General features: G+C 41.7%; 1 protein-coding gene and 1 non-coding gene across 4 annotated transcripts; both read left to right on the top strand.

Moving 5' to 3' along the window:
- The first annotated feature begins 1033 nt into the window (after positions 1–1033).
- LOC102794436 (transportin-2-like) lies at positions 1034–16438 on the top strand. 3 transcript variants are annotated; one of them, XM_087839759.1, is made up of 25 exons: positions 1034–1136; positions 2636–2735; positions 3119–3194; positions 4214–4363; positions 4603–4709; positions 5225–5358; positions 5729–5810; positions 5903–6025; positions 6302–6420; positions 6542–6602; positions 6688–6859; positions 7144–7296; positions 8608–8833; positions 9021–9192; positions 9342–9428; positions 9575–9682; positions 9779–9937; positions 10032–10119; positions 10339–10437; positions 11053–11148; positions 11241–11316; positions 11529–11628; positions 11715–11789; positions 12776–12925; positions 13138–16438. In XM_087839759.1, the coding sequence occupies exons 2-24, from the start codon at positions 2637–2639 to the stop codon at positions 12881–12883; spliced, it is 2670 nt and encodes an 889-aa protein (XP_087695885.1). In that variant the 5' UTR covers positions 1034–1136; position 2636; the 3' UTR covers positions 12884–12925; positions 13138–16438. The 3 variants fall into 3 exon arrangements, with proteins under 3 accessions (XP_087695885.1, XP_087695883.1, XP_087695884.1); XM_087839757.1 differs by having other exon boundaries at positions 1057–1207; XM_087839758.1 differs by lacking the exon at positions 1034–1136 and adding an exon at positions 1223–1643.
- On the top strand, positions 2439–2507 carry LOC118454227 (small nucleolar RNA SNORD41). The gene has a single exon (XR_004843660.2). It is a non-coding gene; the product is annotated as a small nucleolar RNA SNORD41 (small nucleolar RNA).
- Positions 16439–17352: the final 914 nt, after the last annotated feature.

The raw sequence follows: 17352 nt of genomic DNA, 5'->3' as shown, positions 1-17352 counted from the left end.
TACATTGTTGCACAATATACTTTATATTTTGATAAATAAAATGTCTGTCAAATACATGTACAGCCATCACATTTGATTTAAATGACTAATATTGACTGTTTAAGCAACACCATGCTGGACAAATATGGTGTAACACACAGTTTAGGTGTAATGATTAGAGATTACACTTAATAACAAAACCCAAAAGGCCATAATTGTAACACATGGTTAAGTTGGTTGTTATAGATAGATAGATCGATAGATAGATAGATAGATAGATAGATAGATAGATAGATAGATAGATAGATAGATAGATAGATAGATAGATAGAATAAAAGTATATTTTGGATTATGATTGCAGTTTTAAGATCAGAGTAGGGTGGAGAGGAGTGTCAGGGATGCTTTATGACAGAAGGATAGCAGCAAGAGCGAAAGAGAAGGTTTACAAGATGGCAGTAACCTGCTATCATGTATGGTTTGGAGATGGTAGCAACAACAAAAAGATAAGTGAAGATGGACAAGATTAGAGGGACAGCACTGGAGACAAAGTTAGAGGCACAAGGCTAAGATTTTTTGGACATGTACAGAGGAAGGATAGTGTTGAAGATGGATCTGCCAAAGAGGGTGACCACAGAAAAGATCTGTGAATGTAGTGACGGAGGAAATGCAGAGGGTTGGTGTGACAGGGGAGCTTGGAACACAGTGAGATAGTGGCAGATGTTCTGCTGTGCTGACGCCTAAAGGAAAGAAAAAAACGAACTTCTGTGCAATTAACTACATTTATTTCTACATTTAACTCCTAGTTAATGTACAATCCATCTTCTTTAATTCCATTTTTAGTTAAAAAAAAAACTTGTATGCATACAACGTTTATTAAAAAAATGCTTATTTGTTTGTTTAGTATTTAATTATAGTATTATATATTGTTATTGTATTTTTATAATAATGTATTTTTTTTTATTTATGTTTAACCAAATATGGATAGTAAAACTAGTTGCCTTCCAGTCCACGACAAATCTCGCGTAGTCGGTCAAATGTGTGACGGAAGCCGCCAAGGGTCAATTTCAATCGGCGTGCTCATTTGAACAAGAGGAACCGCTACGAAGAAGAAGAGAAGAGCGGCCCAGTACTGATTATTCAACTTTCAAGTTAATATTGTACGTACACTCCTAATAGGGTTGCACTTTAACAACGAATTCTTAATACCTCGATCACTCCTACTCATCGGGTAAGGCGTTTTACAAAATCAAAGCAAGTTTCAGTTAAATAGCATTAGCCTGGCTAGCAGTATTAGCATTAGCAGAGTGAGTCGAACTCCGATGCCTGACGATTTAGCGGCTAGCGCCTGCTTACAAAGCGTGTTCACCTACTTATTACCCAATACTGATTGACATCCTTATGTTTAACCGCTATGTTTAAAACGACCGCATGACTGTTATTGTTCGGCAAAATAATTGCTCAGCTCGGCCCTTTCTTTGGATAGCTAACGGCGGAATTTTCTTGTTTTCATGCCGACCACATTGTGAGCCTCCAGCCGGGAACTGCCCTGTCGACCAGGCCCTAGCAAGAAGGGCAGGTTGGGTATTAGTGGGGTCAGCTGTCCATAGCTCAAACAATCTACGAGCTAATCGATAATGGATCTTATAATTGGAGCAAACTAAGCGGTAAGGCTAAATGTTGTAAAGGTAAACCACATGATTATGAGCCTGGAGCCGGACATGGCGATCGTTGCTTCGTTGCTAACTCATTTCCTGACAACTTTTTTTTCCTCTTCACTCTGACCAGCCACAGCTGAGTGAGTGCGACCCTCTACCTCCCAAAACGGGCTAACCGCGCGGCTCGGGCCCACGTGTTACGGCATTGCGTTGAAATTAGAGCGAAAAAAAAATTATCGAAGCGCAACGCGGTTCCGCAACTCAGACCGGAGGACCGGGTGGGGTGGGGGTGGGGATGGGGGTAGGATTAACTTGGAGCAGTTAAGCCGGGTCACAGAGATTTTAGCTGGTCTTGTTGTCTGATGTCCTCGTTTTTGTGCCGCATGCTGCAATTAGGGTTTTAGGTGTTTGACGGGGGGTGACCAGTCCCGGTGCCGCCGGGTCGTTTCACCCTTTAACCCACTATGAAGGCGGCCAGAGAGCTCCCAACCGACACCTGCGCAGTTTTGTTTTAGAACTGATCTTTTCTCCTTCAGCTGTTTCGTGCATGCATGCATTAAGTAACTGCAGTAAACCCTCAGTGGGTTCCAATAACTTTGCATGTCATTAAGCAGAAGTATCTTGTTTTAAGTAGTGATTGATTGGATAAAAGCCCAGCAGAAGACCATCTGATGAAATGTACAACGTGATTGGCATCCCGTGGTAGTTTCAGGTCCATTGCATTACTCCTGTGTGAAGATTTGTTCTTCTATGTACAGGCATCCTTCTTTTTTTGCCTATATCAACTATATACGTGCATGTGGACTGGAAATGATGCATTAAAAACATCTGACCTGTTGCTGATGGTGTTTGTATTCATACTGTCTGATCCAGAGACCTCACCTGCTTACGTGTTTCTTAATATTTTCCTTTGAATTTAAAGAGAAATGTGTGGACATGTGGATTAATTTGTGTGTGTGTGTGTGTGTGTGTGTGTGTGTGTGTATGTATGTGTGTCTCAGGATGGAGTGGCAGCCAGATGAGCAGGGACTTCAGCAGGTCCTACAGCTGCTCAAAGACTCCCAGTCACCTAACACAGTCACACAGAGAGCTGTCCAACAAGTATCCTACTTCAGTCTGTTCTGAGTGTGCACAATAAAACTGGTTAATGGTATTTAACTAAATTTTGATCCTTTATTGCTTTTAATGTAGGATAACAATGAAAATATTTGAGGATTTTGTAGCAGCTGCGAGAGCAGAGGCGAGGTAGCAACTGTGACATGACACCTCAGTCATCTTTAAGGACTAAGTGCATCTCTACTGTCTGCTTTTCTTCACTTACAGTATATTTTTGACCAAAAATACATGATGGAATAAATGTCACATCACATCTATGCAATTAACATAAATGAGTAATCTATAAGAAGCCCTTTCAGTCTGAGCTTTACTTGGCTCAGACTGAAAGGGTGATTTGAAAGTGAAATGATCCTTAACTGCCACTTCAGAAACTCGAACAACTCAACCAGTTCCCTGACTTTAACAACTATCTCATCTTTGTCCTTACACGACTCAAAACTGAAGGTGAGTAGTCTTGCACGTGCGTCTTCTGTCTCTCAGATCATTGATCCATTATGGTGATAATTTAGTGCTTCCTGTTGCACGTAATAGCTGGATGCACTGAATGTTACTTATTGTGTTGGAGCCTCATTCCCAGCAGAGGCCTTGCATACATGTTTATACAGTGTGAGGGGGCAAAAAAATGAATTGTGTCACTTGTACTCTTCTCACAGACTGACAGCAGTGACGCATCAATTGCTTAATCAACGTAGCACTTAAACATATACCAATAAATGTAACAGGACAAGTATATAGAACCGTAAACCGTGCTGTCACCGTTGCTATGGATACAACATGTCTTAGTTTAGGGATATAGATTTGTTATATCTGGTAAAAATTTAGGAATTTGTTCATGCCTCTAGCAGAGCAGCCCTGAACTCTTCAAAGTTCAAATGAATCCTTATCGATTTTACATCGGGTTTTGCAGCAGCTCTGCATTCATCCCTTTCCCTTTAGAGTAAGTCTGCTCTCTTTGAGCGGACTTTCTTCTGATTGGCTGTCCCTCACAAATAGAAGGTCTGAATAATAATAGGTGAGTGGTGCTTCTGTGTTCAGAGTGTGTATAAATAATATTGTTCCTGGCATGAGCGAGTGCCAAGAGTAGGAAAAACCTCTGAGATCTGAGTGCTTAGAGCAGCCTGAAGCCTGTCTTTTGACCCACAGGGAATACCTTTAGATTGGCTGATCTAATGATTTGAAACTTGGAGCAGTTTGAATATGAATATCCACCTTTGCAAGAGTTTATATATGAAATAAACTGAGAAAAACTGTTGCGTCCACTTTGACTAAGAGTGATTGCTCTGAATTCTATAATGAAGGGCACACAGATTTTAAAGTAAGATGAAGAGTTGGATTACACGTCCTCAGGATTGAGTAGTGGAAAACTTTGTGCACTTTGATGTAGTATTGTAGTGATCAGACTCCAAATACACGCTGATGGCTTGGCATCTTGGTCTCTAACTGCCCTCCTTTCTTCTTCTCAGATGAGCCGACTCGCTCTCTAAGTGGTCTGATACTGAAGAACAATGTCAAAGCCCACTACCAGAACTTCCCATCAGCCGTTGCTGACTTCATCAAGCAGGAATGCCTCAACAACATCGGCGATCCCTCGCCGCTCATCCGTGCCACCATTGGTGAGTTTATTGGTTGTGTTGGTTTTATAACTTTATATACCATCTATTTACACACAGAGTAACCAGTTTAATCCCCGTGTGTCCTTATGTTACTCTCTGGAAATGATGCATAAAATCCATCTGAGTGTCTGTGAAGGTGTTTGTATTCATACTGTCTGATCCAGAGCTTCTGCATAGGTCAAAGGTTGCGGTCTTTGTCAGTGGTGAACAACTGACCTGAACTGCGTTTTCTCCTGTAGGCATCCTGATCACAACTATTGCCTCCAAAGGAGAGCTGCAAACATGGCCCGAGCTGCTGCCTCAGCTCTGCAACTTGCTCAACTCAGAGGACTACAACACGTGCGAGGTCTGCACTTCCTGTTTGGCATTTGACTCATTTAGATAGTTGCTCTGGTTTAAGTATCTGACAATTGAATGAGGCGCGTATCCTTGAAGTAGACATAAGTTTGAATTCATCCCACACAGACAGCCACAACAAGGCTAACTGGAAAGTCATAGTTTGCAAATGATTCCTGAGAAGAACCAGATATAGCTCTGCATGGACTTTGAAATGGAGCAGTAGATATCGTAATAGTAGTAGTAATAATAATAAAACAGATGAAAATCAGGCAGCTTTAGTTGTAATATCTGTGTTGGAGCAGCTAATATCTCCAGTCGTTTCTTTTATGATGATGATTTCATAGTCGCACATGTGCTTGACATGAAAAAGACGTGTTCTCAGCTGATAGGCAGAGTCTGTGCAGTGCATTCAGAACTTGTTTGCTCCGGTCTTGTTGTCTGATGCGGTCTTCGTTCTCTCCTCTGTGTCCCTGTACGTTTGCGTTTGATTTGACAGCTTCTCTGTGTATGTCCGTGTCTCAGGGCTCATTTGGCGCACTGCAGAAGATCTGCGAGGATTCGTCGGAGCTGCTGGACAGCGACGCTCTGAACAGACCCCTCAACATAATGATACCCAAATTCCTTCAGTTCTTCAAGCACTGCAGCCCCAAGATTAGGTACAAGAAAGAGAGAATCTGGGTGTGATTTATGCTAACATTTGTCTGACTGTATATGGTTAGTTAAGAGTCGTGTCGATTGGTTTCAGTGGCAAGTTTTCTTCCTCATTACAATATTTATACTACGGTAGGAACCATTGTGAGCATGTAAGCGAGTTTTAATGTGCTTATCTGATCAGATCTTTTCATAACTCCTTTTATTTATTAGCAGATTTATTGTTTTACGTTATGTAGACCTATAGCCTTTCGGTGTTTTCTGATTAAATGAAAGGCACATGTTAGTTATACAAGGTTTTTATCTGAGGCATTTTCATTTGAACCAGTTTCTTCATCACTACAATGTCTGATCATTGCTTTTGTTGCTCTGCAGATCCCATGCCATAGCCTGCGTGAACCAGTTCATCATCGGCCGAGCCCAAGCCCTGATGGACAACATTGACACTTTCATAGAGGTGAGCTTGTGTGTGCTTCGGTATCAGGCTGCTGTGTTAGTTTTGTGCCTACTTCACACTCCTTTCTTTTTGCTCCTCTTCTCCTTTGTTAGAGCCTGTTTGCGCTGGCAGCAGATGAGGACTCTGAGGTCAGGAAGAATGTGTGCCGAGCCCTGGTCATGCTACTGGAGGTCCGCATCGACCGCCTGATCCCCCACATGCACAGCATCATCCAGGTGAGTGTTAGGACAACCAGATAACCAGCTGTGGAGCACACAGTGGAAGTAAAAGAACACGTACGCCACATTTTCGTGTAAATACGTGGAACTTGAAGCCCATCTGGATGTGATGAGAAACCCAGCTCATTGAAGCACGATGATACCTCAAGTTCCTAATGTTTCTGATCCAGATTTCTCTCAAGTTTCTTCTTAGGATGGTTTTTGTTTTGTTTTTTTTCCTCCCTTCCCACTCACCTGATCACACATTCCCATTCTCAAACATCTGCTTTTCAGTACATGCTGCAGCGAACCCAGGACCCTGACGAGAACGTGGCTCTGGAGGCCTGCGAGTTTTGGCTGACTCTAGCAGAGCAACCCATCTGTAAAGAGGTGCTCTCCGGACACCTAGTGCAGTGAGTAGCTTGTTAAATATTGTTAGTATGTGTCTATTATTAGTGTGAATTTCCATCTCTGTGTTTTTTTGGGGTTTTTTTGATCAAGGATATCCTCTTTTGTCTCACTTGTTTAATATAGACTGATCCCTATCTTAGTAAATGGGATGAAGTATTCTGAGATAGACATCATACTACTGAAGGTGAGTGCCATCGTAGGTATTTGAATGCTTGGGATACCCAGCTGTACTTCTTTGCCATCAATCTGCTTTTTGACCGTTCCCCCAGGGTGACGTGGAGGAGGACGAGGCGGTACCAGACAGCGAGCAGGACATCAAACCCCGTTTCCACAAGTCGCGCACGGTCACTTTGCAGCATGAAGGAGGCGAGGGGGAGGAGGGGGAGGACATAGAGGAAGATGACGACGACGATGACGACACGCTGTCTGACTGGAATCTGCGTAAGTGGTGGAGAAACACATTATTTGCCAGAATGTGAGTGTGGTGACTTGACCGGTTGTACTTTGGTTTCCATGTATGTCGTATATCAGGTATTAATATGCCAACTGGCCCCTTCCCAAATGTAGCACAGATCTATTACCTTTTAAGCTGTGAGTGGACATGTGGATGTCATTCAGGAAGTACATGCAGTGAGTTTTTTAACTTAAAGCTGCTGTTTCAGGTGATATAAGAGAAACGGCAGGTTAGGTGTCGGGTTGTAACCAAACTTTTCTTTCTCACGTAGGGAAATGTTCTGCAGCAGCACTGGACGTGCTGGCCAACGTGTTCCGCGATGAGTTGCTACCCCACCTCCTGCCACTCCTCAAAGGCCTGCTCTTTCACCTTGACTGGGTGATCAAGGAGTCTGGTATCCTGGTGTTGGGGGCCATAGCTGAGGGTAAGATGAAAGGACACTCATTTTTCATGCAATCTACAGATTTTCTGGTTAGTAGTCAGAGCTGCAAAAACCCGAGCTACACCTTCCTGAAATGTTCCCAGTTATGCATAGACAGTTATCTGTCCCTAGTTGAGATCTAGTAATGAGGTTTAACCTTATTATATGCAGTCTGCAAAAAGCCTGTCTGCATGTTCATGCAGACATTCACTTGGTGTTCTGAAGGACACATTATAGATTTCTAATGTCATGCCTCATTAGCACAGGGTTGGTATCACCAGGACACCTGATTTGATTAAGAAATGACCCCCACAGTGCCGTCTATGCTTTATTCAAAGTTACTGGCATTATCTGCGGATGTGGTGAATCCTGATTGGAAAAGTAATTTGTGTCAAACTGTTCTTTCTGAAATTGCTAAAGCAGTCTTCATATTTCTCAATTGGGAAAGAGGCAGAAACATAGAGAGGGGACTTCTCAAATCTTTTGGATGCAGAACTGGGATTTGGTACTTTCCCATTTCAACTGATACCTAGAATTCCCTCAACGGTGCCTAATTAGGTTGCCAACCTTATGCAGAACCACAGTTGTCAAATGTAATCTGTATAAAGTGATGTCTGTGTTGGAATGTCTGAGTTATAATAACCAATCACATATTGTCAGGCTTTGCATGCAGGTAAACGGTCTGTTTCATGAGCAAAAGAGGGAATGCAAATGCAATCTTACAAACTGTTCAGCTTAATTTTTTTAAAATTTGCATGAATAAACAGTGATTTGCAAATGGATTAATGACTGCCCAGATTGGCAAGAGAGTCAGAATGAACCTGTCACAGAAAGAAGAGGTGTTGTTCAGTTTCACAGAGAGTTTGTAGGAATGAGCTCCTGAAGCGTTCTTTATTGCAGCAAGGTTGAATAAGTATGAGTTAGGCTCTGCTCCTCAGTAGTGTGGAGTGCAGTGGGCGCGATGGATTGTTCACTTGACAAGCATCAGTTAAGCTTGCGATTGAGGTTTCTGTTTACTACAAGTGACGTAGTAGATTTGTACTAAAACAGAACTGAGTCTGAGTGTTGGTTAAGAGGCATAAAGCAGAGAAACCTACATTTGTATCGTCCCCTCTGAAGCAAATCAGCTGTGCAGTCTTCTTGTGATATAACGCCTAAATTGATGCACATCGCACGTACACATTGGTGTGAGACAGAATTTCACAGGGAAGAGCTGCATTATGCCGGCGAATGAATATTAGGATCAGTAGATTTGCTCTGCTGACTGCAGAAGGTCTGGTGTCGTTCTCACTCGTGCTTTCACTCTGTGCTTAGGCTGCATGCAGGGCATGGTGCCCTACCTGCCGGAGCTCATCCCTCACCTCATCCAGTGTCTGTGTGACAAAAAGGCCCTGGTCCGCTCCATTGCCTGCTGGACCTTGAGTCGCTATGCACACTGGGTGGTTTCCCAGCCCCCCGACTCATATCTCAAACCGCTCATGACGGAGCTCCTGAAACGCATCCTGGACAGCAACAAGAAGGTGCAGGAGGCCGCCTGCAGGTGAGCCACGCTGCAATCTTTGTTCCCTTCTAACGTGGACGTGATGAAAATCCCAGCTCATTGACTTACAATGATACACTTTGTTCCCATATTGTACTCTGATCCACATCCTGCTTGTGGTATTCCTGGACCACAAGACTGTGTGTGTAGATTCAGCATTGACCTTCATCATCTTGTTTTTTCTCAGTGCATTTGCAACCTTGGAGGAAGAGGCATGCACAGAGCTGGTGCCATATCTGAGTTACATTCTGGACACTCTGGTCTTTGCTTTCGGGAAGTACCAGCACAAGAATCTGCTCATCCTGTATGATGCCATAGGAACTCTGGCAGATTCAGTGGGTCACCATCTCAATCAGCCTGTAAGTTTGAGATTTGGATCTTGTATATTTGTCTTGAATTTACTCAAGTCGATCGGGTTGCACGCTTAGCTTTGGGAGGAGACTAATAACAGGGAATCATTGATTTGTTGCAGAAATCCTGAGCTGTTACCACTGTGTTGCTTTTTCAGGAGTACATTCAGAAGCTGATGCCCCCTCTTATTGCAAAGTGGAACGAGCTGAAGGACGAAGACAAGGATCTTTTCCCTCTGCTGGAGGTGAGTAAATTTAGCGCTGCTTAGAATCAGGGTTTTCCTGTTTTCTGTTTGACATGTCCAAGTATGTCAAAGAAAAAATGCTTTACGTCATTTAGAGGAAGGAGAAGAAAATCCAAACAAAACTGTGCTGTCCGAATGTCTTTCAGTGTCTCTCGTCAGTAGCCACCGCCCTGCAAAGTGGGTTTCTGCCCTACTGCGAGCCCGTCTATCAGCGCTGTGTCACATTAGTCCAGAAGACACTAGCTCAGGCTATGGTGAGAGAGCAAGCATGAATAGAATAAATGTGGTGGAGTCTGTTTAAATCTTAAACTGGTGCTTAAAAATTCACATTTGTGTTTCTGTCTACATAGATGTACAACCAGCATCCAGACCAGTATGAAGCTCCTGACAAGGATTTCATGATTGTGGCCTTGGATCTGCTGAGCGGCCTGGCTGAAGGTCTGGGAGGACACGTGGAACAGCTTGTGGCTCGCTCTAACATCATGACGCTGCTTTTCCAGTGCATGCAGGTGTGATGGAAGTTCTCTTAATTTTTCTGCATGCAAAAACTAGTTTTTTTTCTGAGTTTTCTGTGTAACACCAAGTTATGTGGTTCTGTTGCAGGATACCATGCCCGAAGTGAGGCAGAGCTCCTTTGCTCTCCTGGGCGATCTAACAAAGGCATGCTTCCTCCACGTGAAGCCCTGTATTGGTGAGCGTGCGTTATCAGAGCAACTTTGTCACATTTTGACTGATTTACTAGCTGCCTTCTCATTTTATTACCAGGGAACACCCAGATTTAGTGATTGTTGTAGCCACTCATGAGCTCATGTCTTTAATGATGAGCTGTAAAAGATAGGAGGCTGAAATGAATATCCAGCTGTGTGTTTGTGAATCATTGTTGTAACTGGTGTCCATTTCTCTTCTCCAGCTGAGTTCATGCCCATCCTTGGGCTCAACCTGAACCCAGAGTTTATCTCCGTGTGTAACAACGCCACCTGGGCCATAGGGGAGATCTCCATGCAAATGGGTAAGTAACAGATCTTATTGTGGATGGTTTTCCTGTCGTCCCCCCCACCCCCCAGTATCTGGATATGATGAAACACCCAGCTCATTGACACAAAGTGATACATTTTGTTCCCATAATGTTTTCTGATCCAGATCCAGACAAACTTGAATTAAAGACGTGTTCAGAACCTGATTCTTAAAATGGATTTTTACTATTCACAAAACTTATTTAATAGTTTATTAAGAAACTAGTTTTTCTATTGAATTTAAGTAAGAGATGACACCAAGACTTGTTTAGGTTTTAAGGGCTTGGTAACTGCAAATGGTTTTATTGCTGTGGCTGGTAAGTGTTCAGACACTCCCTTTTTTTCTTCTTTTTTTTAAGGACCTGAAAGCTTTTCTCAGTAACTTATGACCAATGAAGCCCTGAAGAAAGTTAAATCAGTGTTGGGTATTTTTAATATTTCGGCATTTAGGTTTTTCACGTGTTCCTTTTTATTCGATTGAAGCAGGTCCGATTCTGTCTCGTGCCTGATTGGCAATGAATTCCTATCTTTAACACACTTAGAGACGTTACCATGTTGTATCCACACTGCAGGATGCTCACTGCCTCCTTCTCTTCTTTGTGGCTCTCCAGGTGCAGAAATGCAGCCGTATGTGGGTATGGTGCTGCCACACCTGGTGGAGATCATCAATAGACCCAACACTCCCAAGACTTTGTTGGAAAACACAGGTAAACAATCAGCTACAGAATGATAAGTGTGTCTCTTAAATTTGATTCTGATATTGAAGACTTAGCGGCTTCTTTTATGTCTCTCTATGCAGCTATTACGATCGGCAGGCTGGGTTTCGTGTGTCCTCAGGAAGTGGCGCCACAGCTGCAGCATTTCATTAGGCCATGGTGAGTCCCAGTATGGATATTACCATATATGATTGATTTTTTTTTTCACGTTCTACTTTCACAGCATGAGTAAAAACTCTTTAACTTGTTAGTTTAAAAAGTTGAAAGACTAAAAATAGTTGAAAATAGTTGAAAAATTGGAGCTGCTGTAAAACAAACAAAAAAAAAAAGTTGAACTCATTCTTCTGTCGCCACATTGCTCCTGTTCACAGGTGCACGTCGTTGAGGAATATAAGAGATAATGAGGAGAAGGACTCGGCTTTCCGGGGAATCTGTGTGATGATCGGCGTGAACCCTGCAGGAGTGGTGCAGGTAAGGTGATATTGCTTTAAAGGGGTTAGAGAAGTAGGGGGGGTCTACTTTGGCAAGTGCTGAGTTAACAAGTCTTCTGTGTTCAGGACTTTATTTTCTTCTGTGATGCTGTGGCCTCATGGGTGAACCCGAAGGACGACCTGAGGGACATGTTTTATAAGGTAAATGCTTCATCAGAAATCATATTTCTGTGACAGTCTGCAGGATGGACCAGCGTTTGTGATTAAAACGTTCACTCTTGTGTAGTTTTGGGTCACCGACCTATGATGATCATTAATCAGACATCGGAAATCTGACGGCATGGTGCAGATGGCTTTGAAGTCTGAGAAGTGTGGTACATCACCAAGTCAAGCTGATCAGTCAATAATGAGTACTATAATATAATAATAATCAATACTAATCAATTCTGGGTGCATTTAATACCCATGGTAGGCTTAGAAACCCCTCTTGGTAAAGCTTAAAACATTAGGCCTCTAATTTGAGCAATCCAGATCGTGGAGGGGTCTTTAAATTAGTTTTAGGTGCTCGACCCAAGGTGCAGCTGCAGTTGCAAGGTCATAGCTAGATGTACAAAAACTGTATATTGAAAATGGATGATGCCACTTTAAGGTTACACATTAATTTGTGGGTTTCCATTATGAAACTTTGCCTTTAATTTTGATTGTCGTCATGTGGTTGTTATGCTGTCCATGACTTTATTTGGACAGTAAGGAGGAGCTAAAGAGCTAGTGCTAACTAGCTGGTTTATTTGTGATATAAATGTCAAAGCTATTTTGGCTAGTGTGCTAAAAAAAACTGAACAGCTATCTCTTTAGTGTCTTTACAGTCAGAACAAGTGTGTTGTGTATTGAATAACACATGAAGCCAGCAACTGAGACCATAAACTGATGTTGCAGTGAACAGACACCCCTCCATATATTATGGTGACTTTTAACATTTTCCAGTCTGTTTGAATATGTCAGCAACACGTTATGATTTATCAAGTTATCTCGCTTCAGTTGCTGCAAACTGAGATTGTCAAGCAACCCAGTGAGAAAATCTACCATTAATGTTGCCATAAGACAGTCTGCTATCAGCCTGCGAAAGACTGACCTTCAGATTTGCACGCTTGCTGGAGAATTTATCAAGTCTCATTTGTTTTTCCAAGATCTTGCATGGCTTCAAGGACCAGGTCGGAGAGGAGAACTGGCAGCAGTTCTCTGAGCAGTTCCCTCCTCTGTTGAAGGAGCGTCTGTCAGCCTGCTACGGCGTCTAACCCGGCCACCCCTTTGGTCCACGCAGGACACTGACCTGTTAGGTATGTTCACCAAATGATGTTACCCAAATGAAATACCCCTCAGCCCTCTTCTGGAAGTGATGAAACACCCAGCTCATTGATAAACAATGATACATTTTGTTCCCAAATCATTTTTTCTGATCCAGAATCGCTTCATTATCTGCTCTGCATGCATCTTTTCACACGATGTGGTTTAAGTGTCTCCTCTGTTCTTGTGTTTGTTTGTCCCCCAGGTTAATGAAGGGGAGGGTAACAGGGGAACTCATTGCACTGCCCAGAACGTGGGGAGAAACTAGAGCTGGAGGGACGTGACTGGCCTTGACCCTCCACTCTGCGGATAGCCTCCATTTCCCCTCCCCCGTTGCCCTGTTTGTCTCTCTGAGGGAGGGTGGGAGGAGGGTGGTGGGTGTGGGGAGGGTAAACTGGGGATATACACATACCTCTCGGATAAAACGCCTCACTAAATCCAAAATGCTCAAAAGTGACTTTTCGCCAACAGCACCGCAGGGATTCTAGGTAGGTGAGGGCAAAACGGAGGCCAAGTTCGACCTCCCCCCCTCCTCGATATTTTCTTTCCTCTTTTTTTTTTTTTTATTTTAAATTAGTCTGACATAGATGACGGCTGGGAGGGGAGGGGGGGGGTGGCAGATAGGTACACTTTTAAAAACAAAACAAAAAGGAATTATCTGAAACAGCATAGGGTGCCACAGTCCCAAATACCCCACACAGGTGTTTAAACAGGCTCGTGCCAGAGGCTAAATAATAAAAACAGGCGCTTTTACTAAGTTACAATGTGCACACAGTTTGTTTTGCACCTTTCACTGCAAAAACCATCAAAGCATTTCATGTGCATACACATGGGTCTATTTCTTCTTTTCCTCTCTCCCTCCATTTCACGTTTACGCTTCCTTCTTCTTCCCTTGGTTGCTGAAAATCTTCAGGCTTGTAGCTATTTTCCTTCCTTTGTCGGAGGCAAAGAGATGCAGTACATCTGTCCTCTTAAGGTTTTACCACCGCAGTACCAAAATATTGCATGGCATACGATCACCTCTTAAGTGATGCACGTTAGAGTAAATGGGTTTTGTTTTTGTATCGTTTTGTTTTTTTCCTTCTCCATTTATCGCGTTGGTCGTCGTCCGAACGGGGAGGCTTGCCATAACTTAAAGCCGTCACGTGCGTGGTTCTTTTGTCCTCCCTTTTCATGCATATTGTCTAATCAGTGTCCATGTAGTTAAAACGGAGGCAGCGCGCACATGTGCGAAGAGCGGATTATAGGCAGGTTTAATCAACTCGTGCGCATTTTTGTTTGGGGAAAAAACCAACACTGCAACAGGAGTTTAAATACTGTAGGCAAGCTGAGAATCATATTTGCTGCTTTCTTTTTTTTCTTTTCTTTTCTTTTTTTTAAATAGAGTATTTGCGAAACAGAGCTATAAGACATCACCAAGAATGAATTGGTTCTTACTGGTATAAATGCACTTTTTTTTCTCTCTCTCTCTTTTGTAATAAATTTAGAATTTCTAATGTAAGGCATACAGTAATATACTGAACTTGAAACCTAGCGTTTTGTCTTGATAAGTGATTTTTAGGACTGTTAACGGCTTGCCGAGGTAAGCATAATGATAATGTTAAGCAATGATACGATGACTTGGTAAGACTTGAGGCCTCTTAACATAGTTTTATAATGTAGCTCCTTATAAAATGGACTGATTAGGATGTAAGTGGAGGGAGACATCTTAATTGTAGTGATTTTTTGCAGTCGTCAATCCATACCTGTGTCTGAGGATGTCGCTCCCCCCTCGCCCCCTGTAGTTTTCATTACAGCTTCCTGTTAAGTGATGGCTGTTGGAGCCGTCGAGGCTTCACCTTGTCATGAATTTTGCATGCTTTTTGACAGGTCTTGCTCCTTTCGTTTTTCTTGTTCTTCTAGTAGCTGGTCCCTTTTTAGGGACCCACCTTTATAAGTGCTTGTCAATGGCAATGCAACTCGCTGCTGGACTGATAAGGTACTTCTCCAGCTTATGATCAAACTAGTGATTGTCGTTGCCATATATTCACCCGTTGATACTGTGTAGGATATGCCTGGGATAAACAGACTGAGTCCTGATAGTACGTTCCCTCATCTTGGTTATCTTACTCTGCTTTATCTTCTCATCACTGTCCATGGTGTGGACGGTTGTAATGGAGCTGTATATGGCTGTTTGCCTGGTGTTTCCAGAAGTACTTTTTAGACATAATTTCACACCAGCCCTACTCAAAAAAAGTTATGTTTGGGAGTAAAGTTAGGCCACTTGCCTGGTGGTTAATAGCTGGACAGGGTGCACAAAAGCTTCAGAGATGATGATTACCCGCGCAGGGCAAGAGACAGATCAAGGATCTCCCCGGCAACCTCCGGTCGCTAGGGGAAAAATGTCTATTTCACGAGTGGTTTCTGGCGTTTGCCAGGTGGAAATTTGTCACAAAGGGGGTTTATACAGAGTTCTAGTGATAACCTCGAAATTGCTTTGATTACTTCCAGGTGGCTTCTGTGTCCAGTTTCTATTGAAGACTGCTCACTGCTGGTGAAACTAGCAAGTTCACCACTAACCAGAAACTGAGACTGTTCCCTTTAAAGTAAAAATAAAAAAAGACAGAAGGGGAAAAAAAGAAAGAAATTGTTGCATCAGTAAGGCTCTGCTTTTACTTTGACAGCAAATGTTTTTAGTTTCTGGTTTGAAGGTTTTTCACATTTAGCCACCGGAGGTCGCCAATCAGTCTGAGGCCTGATGGACATCTCTAACACATGCTCCTGCCTGATCAAAGTTGGATTCACATCATCTTCTGTCTGTAGATTATGTATTTTAGAATAAACCCTTTAATTCTGGTAGTTTTGTTTATTGCTAATTAATGTGGCCACTTTAAGCCGCAGCACTCCACAGTGTGAATAACTGAGGGCATCCTGTGCAGCTTTAACTGGAAGGCAGCCATTGAGAGATGAGGTGGCCCCCTGCTGGTCACAGGCTGCACCAGCATGCTTGCAGCTCCTGTGCCACAAAGAATTAGTTAAACGAAAATAAAAAGCTTTGCCACATCTCACCATGTTGTTGATGCATAAATACAAGTTGTCCACAGGTTTTTGTGTTTTTTTTCCCTTTTTAAAAAAAAAAAAAGTTTTTTTTTTTAATTTATTTTGTTTTTTATGTTATGTTTTTGTGCTGTAATGCACAAATTTTTTTTTGGACTTTAAAAGTTTTTTTTCCTCCTTTTTATTCTTTTTATTTAAAGAACAGTTTGTTTTCGTTGTTTTATAGCGGACCATCTGATGATGTTAAATTTGACACGGTTGTACTGAGGACAAGGCGGTGCTTGGTGCATACCGGAGGGAAGAATGTGGAAGACAAATTCAGAAGTTTTGTTTCAATCTGATATCAAGGCCAGCAGTTGAATTTCATGTATTACCTTTTTTTTTTTTTTTTTTTTTTTTTTTTTTTTGCTGAACTGTGGTGCAGGTTGGATGTAATCTGGTGTGTCCCTTTTTATTTAATTTTTGTGAATAGGGGAAAATAAAAGTTTTTTTCTATAAGCTTTGAGTTGACTCAGAATTTTCTGTTGTCTATGATCACATATACCACCATCTTTTCAAAGTCCCTTAAAACCCTAAAACATATTTTGAGAGAAGCTCTTGAAAGTGCTTCTAAATAAATAAACAGTGGTTATAAAAACCGAGAGAGGCTGACAGTGATCACAGAATTAGGGGCTTGTTTAGATTAAATAGAACAAGACACAAAGCAGTAAAACATGTTAAAAACACAACAGCCTTGATAATTAGTTTTAACCCGGAAGCATGCTTCATACGTCATTACTTAAAGACCGGATGTCGCACCTGCTGTAAATGTTTTAATGCAGCACAGTTATTATTATTACTTGTCATATCCTGTTTATGACAGTTAAAATAAATTATTTCATATAAGAAATAAAATTGTCATGTGTAAACTGTATATGGTGTTAAATAGGCGCATACTACTTTAATGTCGGTCATAAGAGTGGTACTTTAAGAGCCATAATTTTATATATATATATATACATACGCATATATACGTATGTATGTGCATATATACATGTATGTATGTATGTGCATATATACATGTATGTATGTATGTGCATATATACATGTACGTATATGTATATGTGTGCATGTGTATATGTATATATGTGTATGTGTGTATATATGTGTGTGTATATATATATATATATATATATATGTGTGTGTGTATATGTGTGTGTATATATGTATATGCGTGTGTGTGTATATGTATATGCGTGTGTGTGTATATATATATGTATGTGTATATGTATATTATTTTATTTCAATACATTTATTTCAGAAATAAATGTATTAACTTTTCTTTTCCTTCACGTGAAATACAAAAACTGATAATATATAGCGGGGAAAAGCTTTTAGGAAAGTC

Source organism: Neolamprologus brichardi, chromosome 4 (genome assembly GCF_056152115.1).
Source record: "Neolamprologus brichardi isolate AB-2024 chromosome 4, ASM5615211v1, whole genome shotgun sequence".
In the NCBI taxonomy this organism is placed as follows: Eukaryota; Metazoa; Chordata; class Actinopteri; order Cichliformes; family Cichlidae; genus Neolamprologus; species Neolamprologus brichardi.
Note: the sequence above shows the minus strand (reverse complement) of the source record. Positions and strands in the feature narration are given on the sequence as shown.

Bases quoted from the DNA above. Each gene is read 5' to 3' on its own strand.
- LOC102794436 (XM_087839759.1), top strand. From the start codon at position 2,637: ATGGAGTGGCAGCCAGATGAGCAGGGACTTCAGCAGGTCCTACAGCTG. The intron at 4,710-5,224 runs GTCTGCACTTCC...TCCGTGTCTCAG, and splicing joins AGGACTACAACACGTGCGAG to GGCTCATTTGGCGCACTGCA. The intron at 6,860-7,143 runs GTAAGTGGTGGA...TTTCTCACGTAG, and splicing joins GCTGTCTGACTGGAATCTGC to GGAAATGTTCTGCAGCAGCA.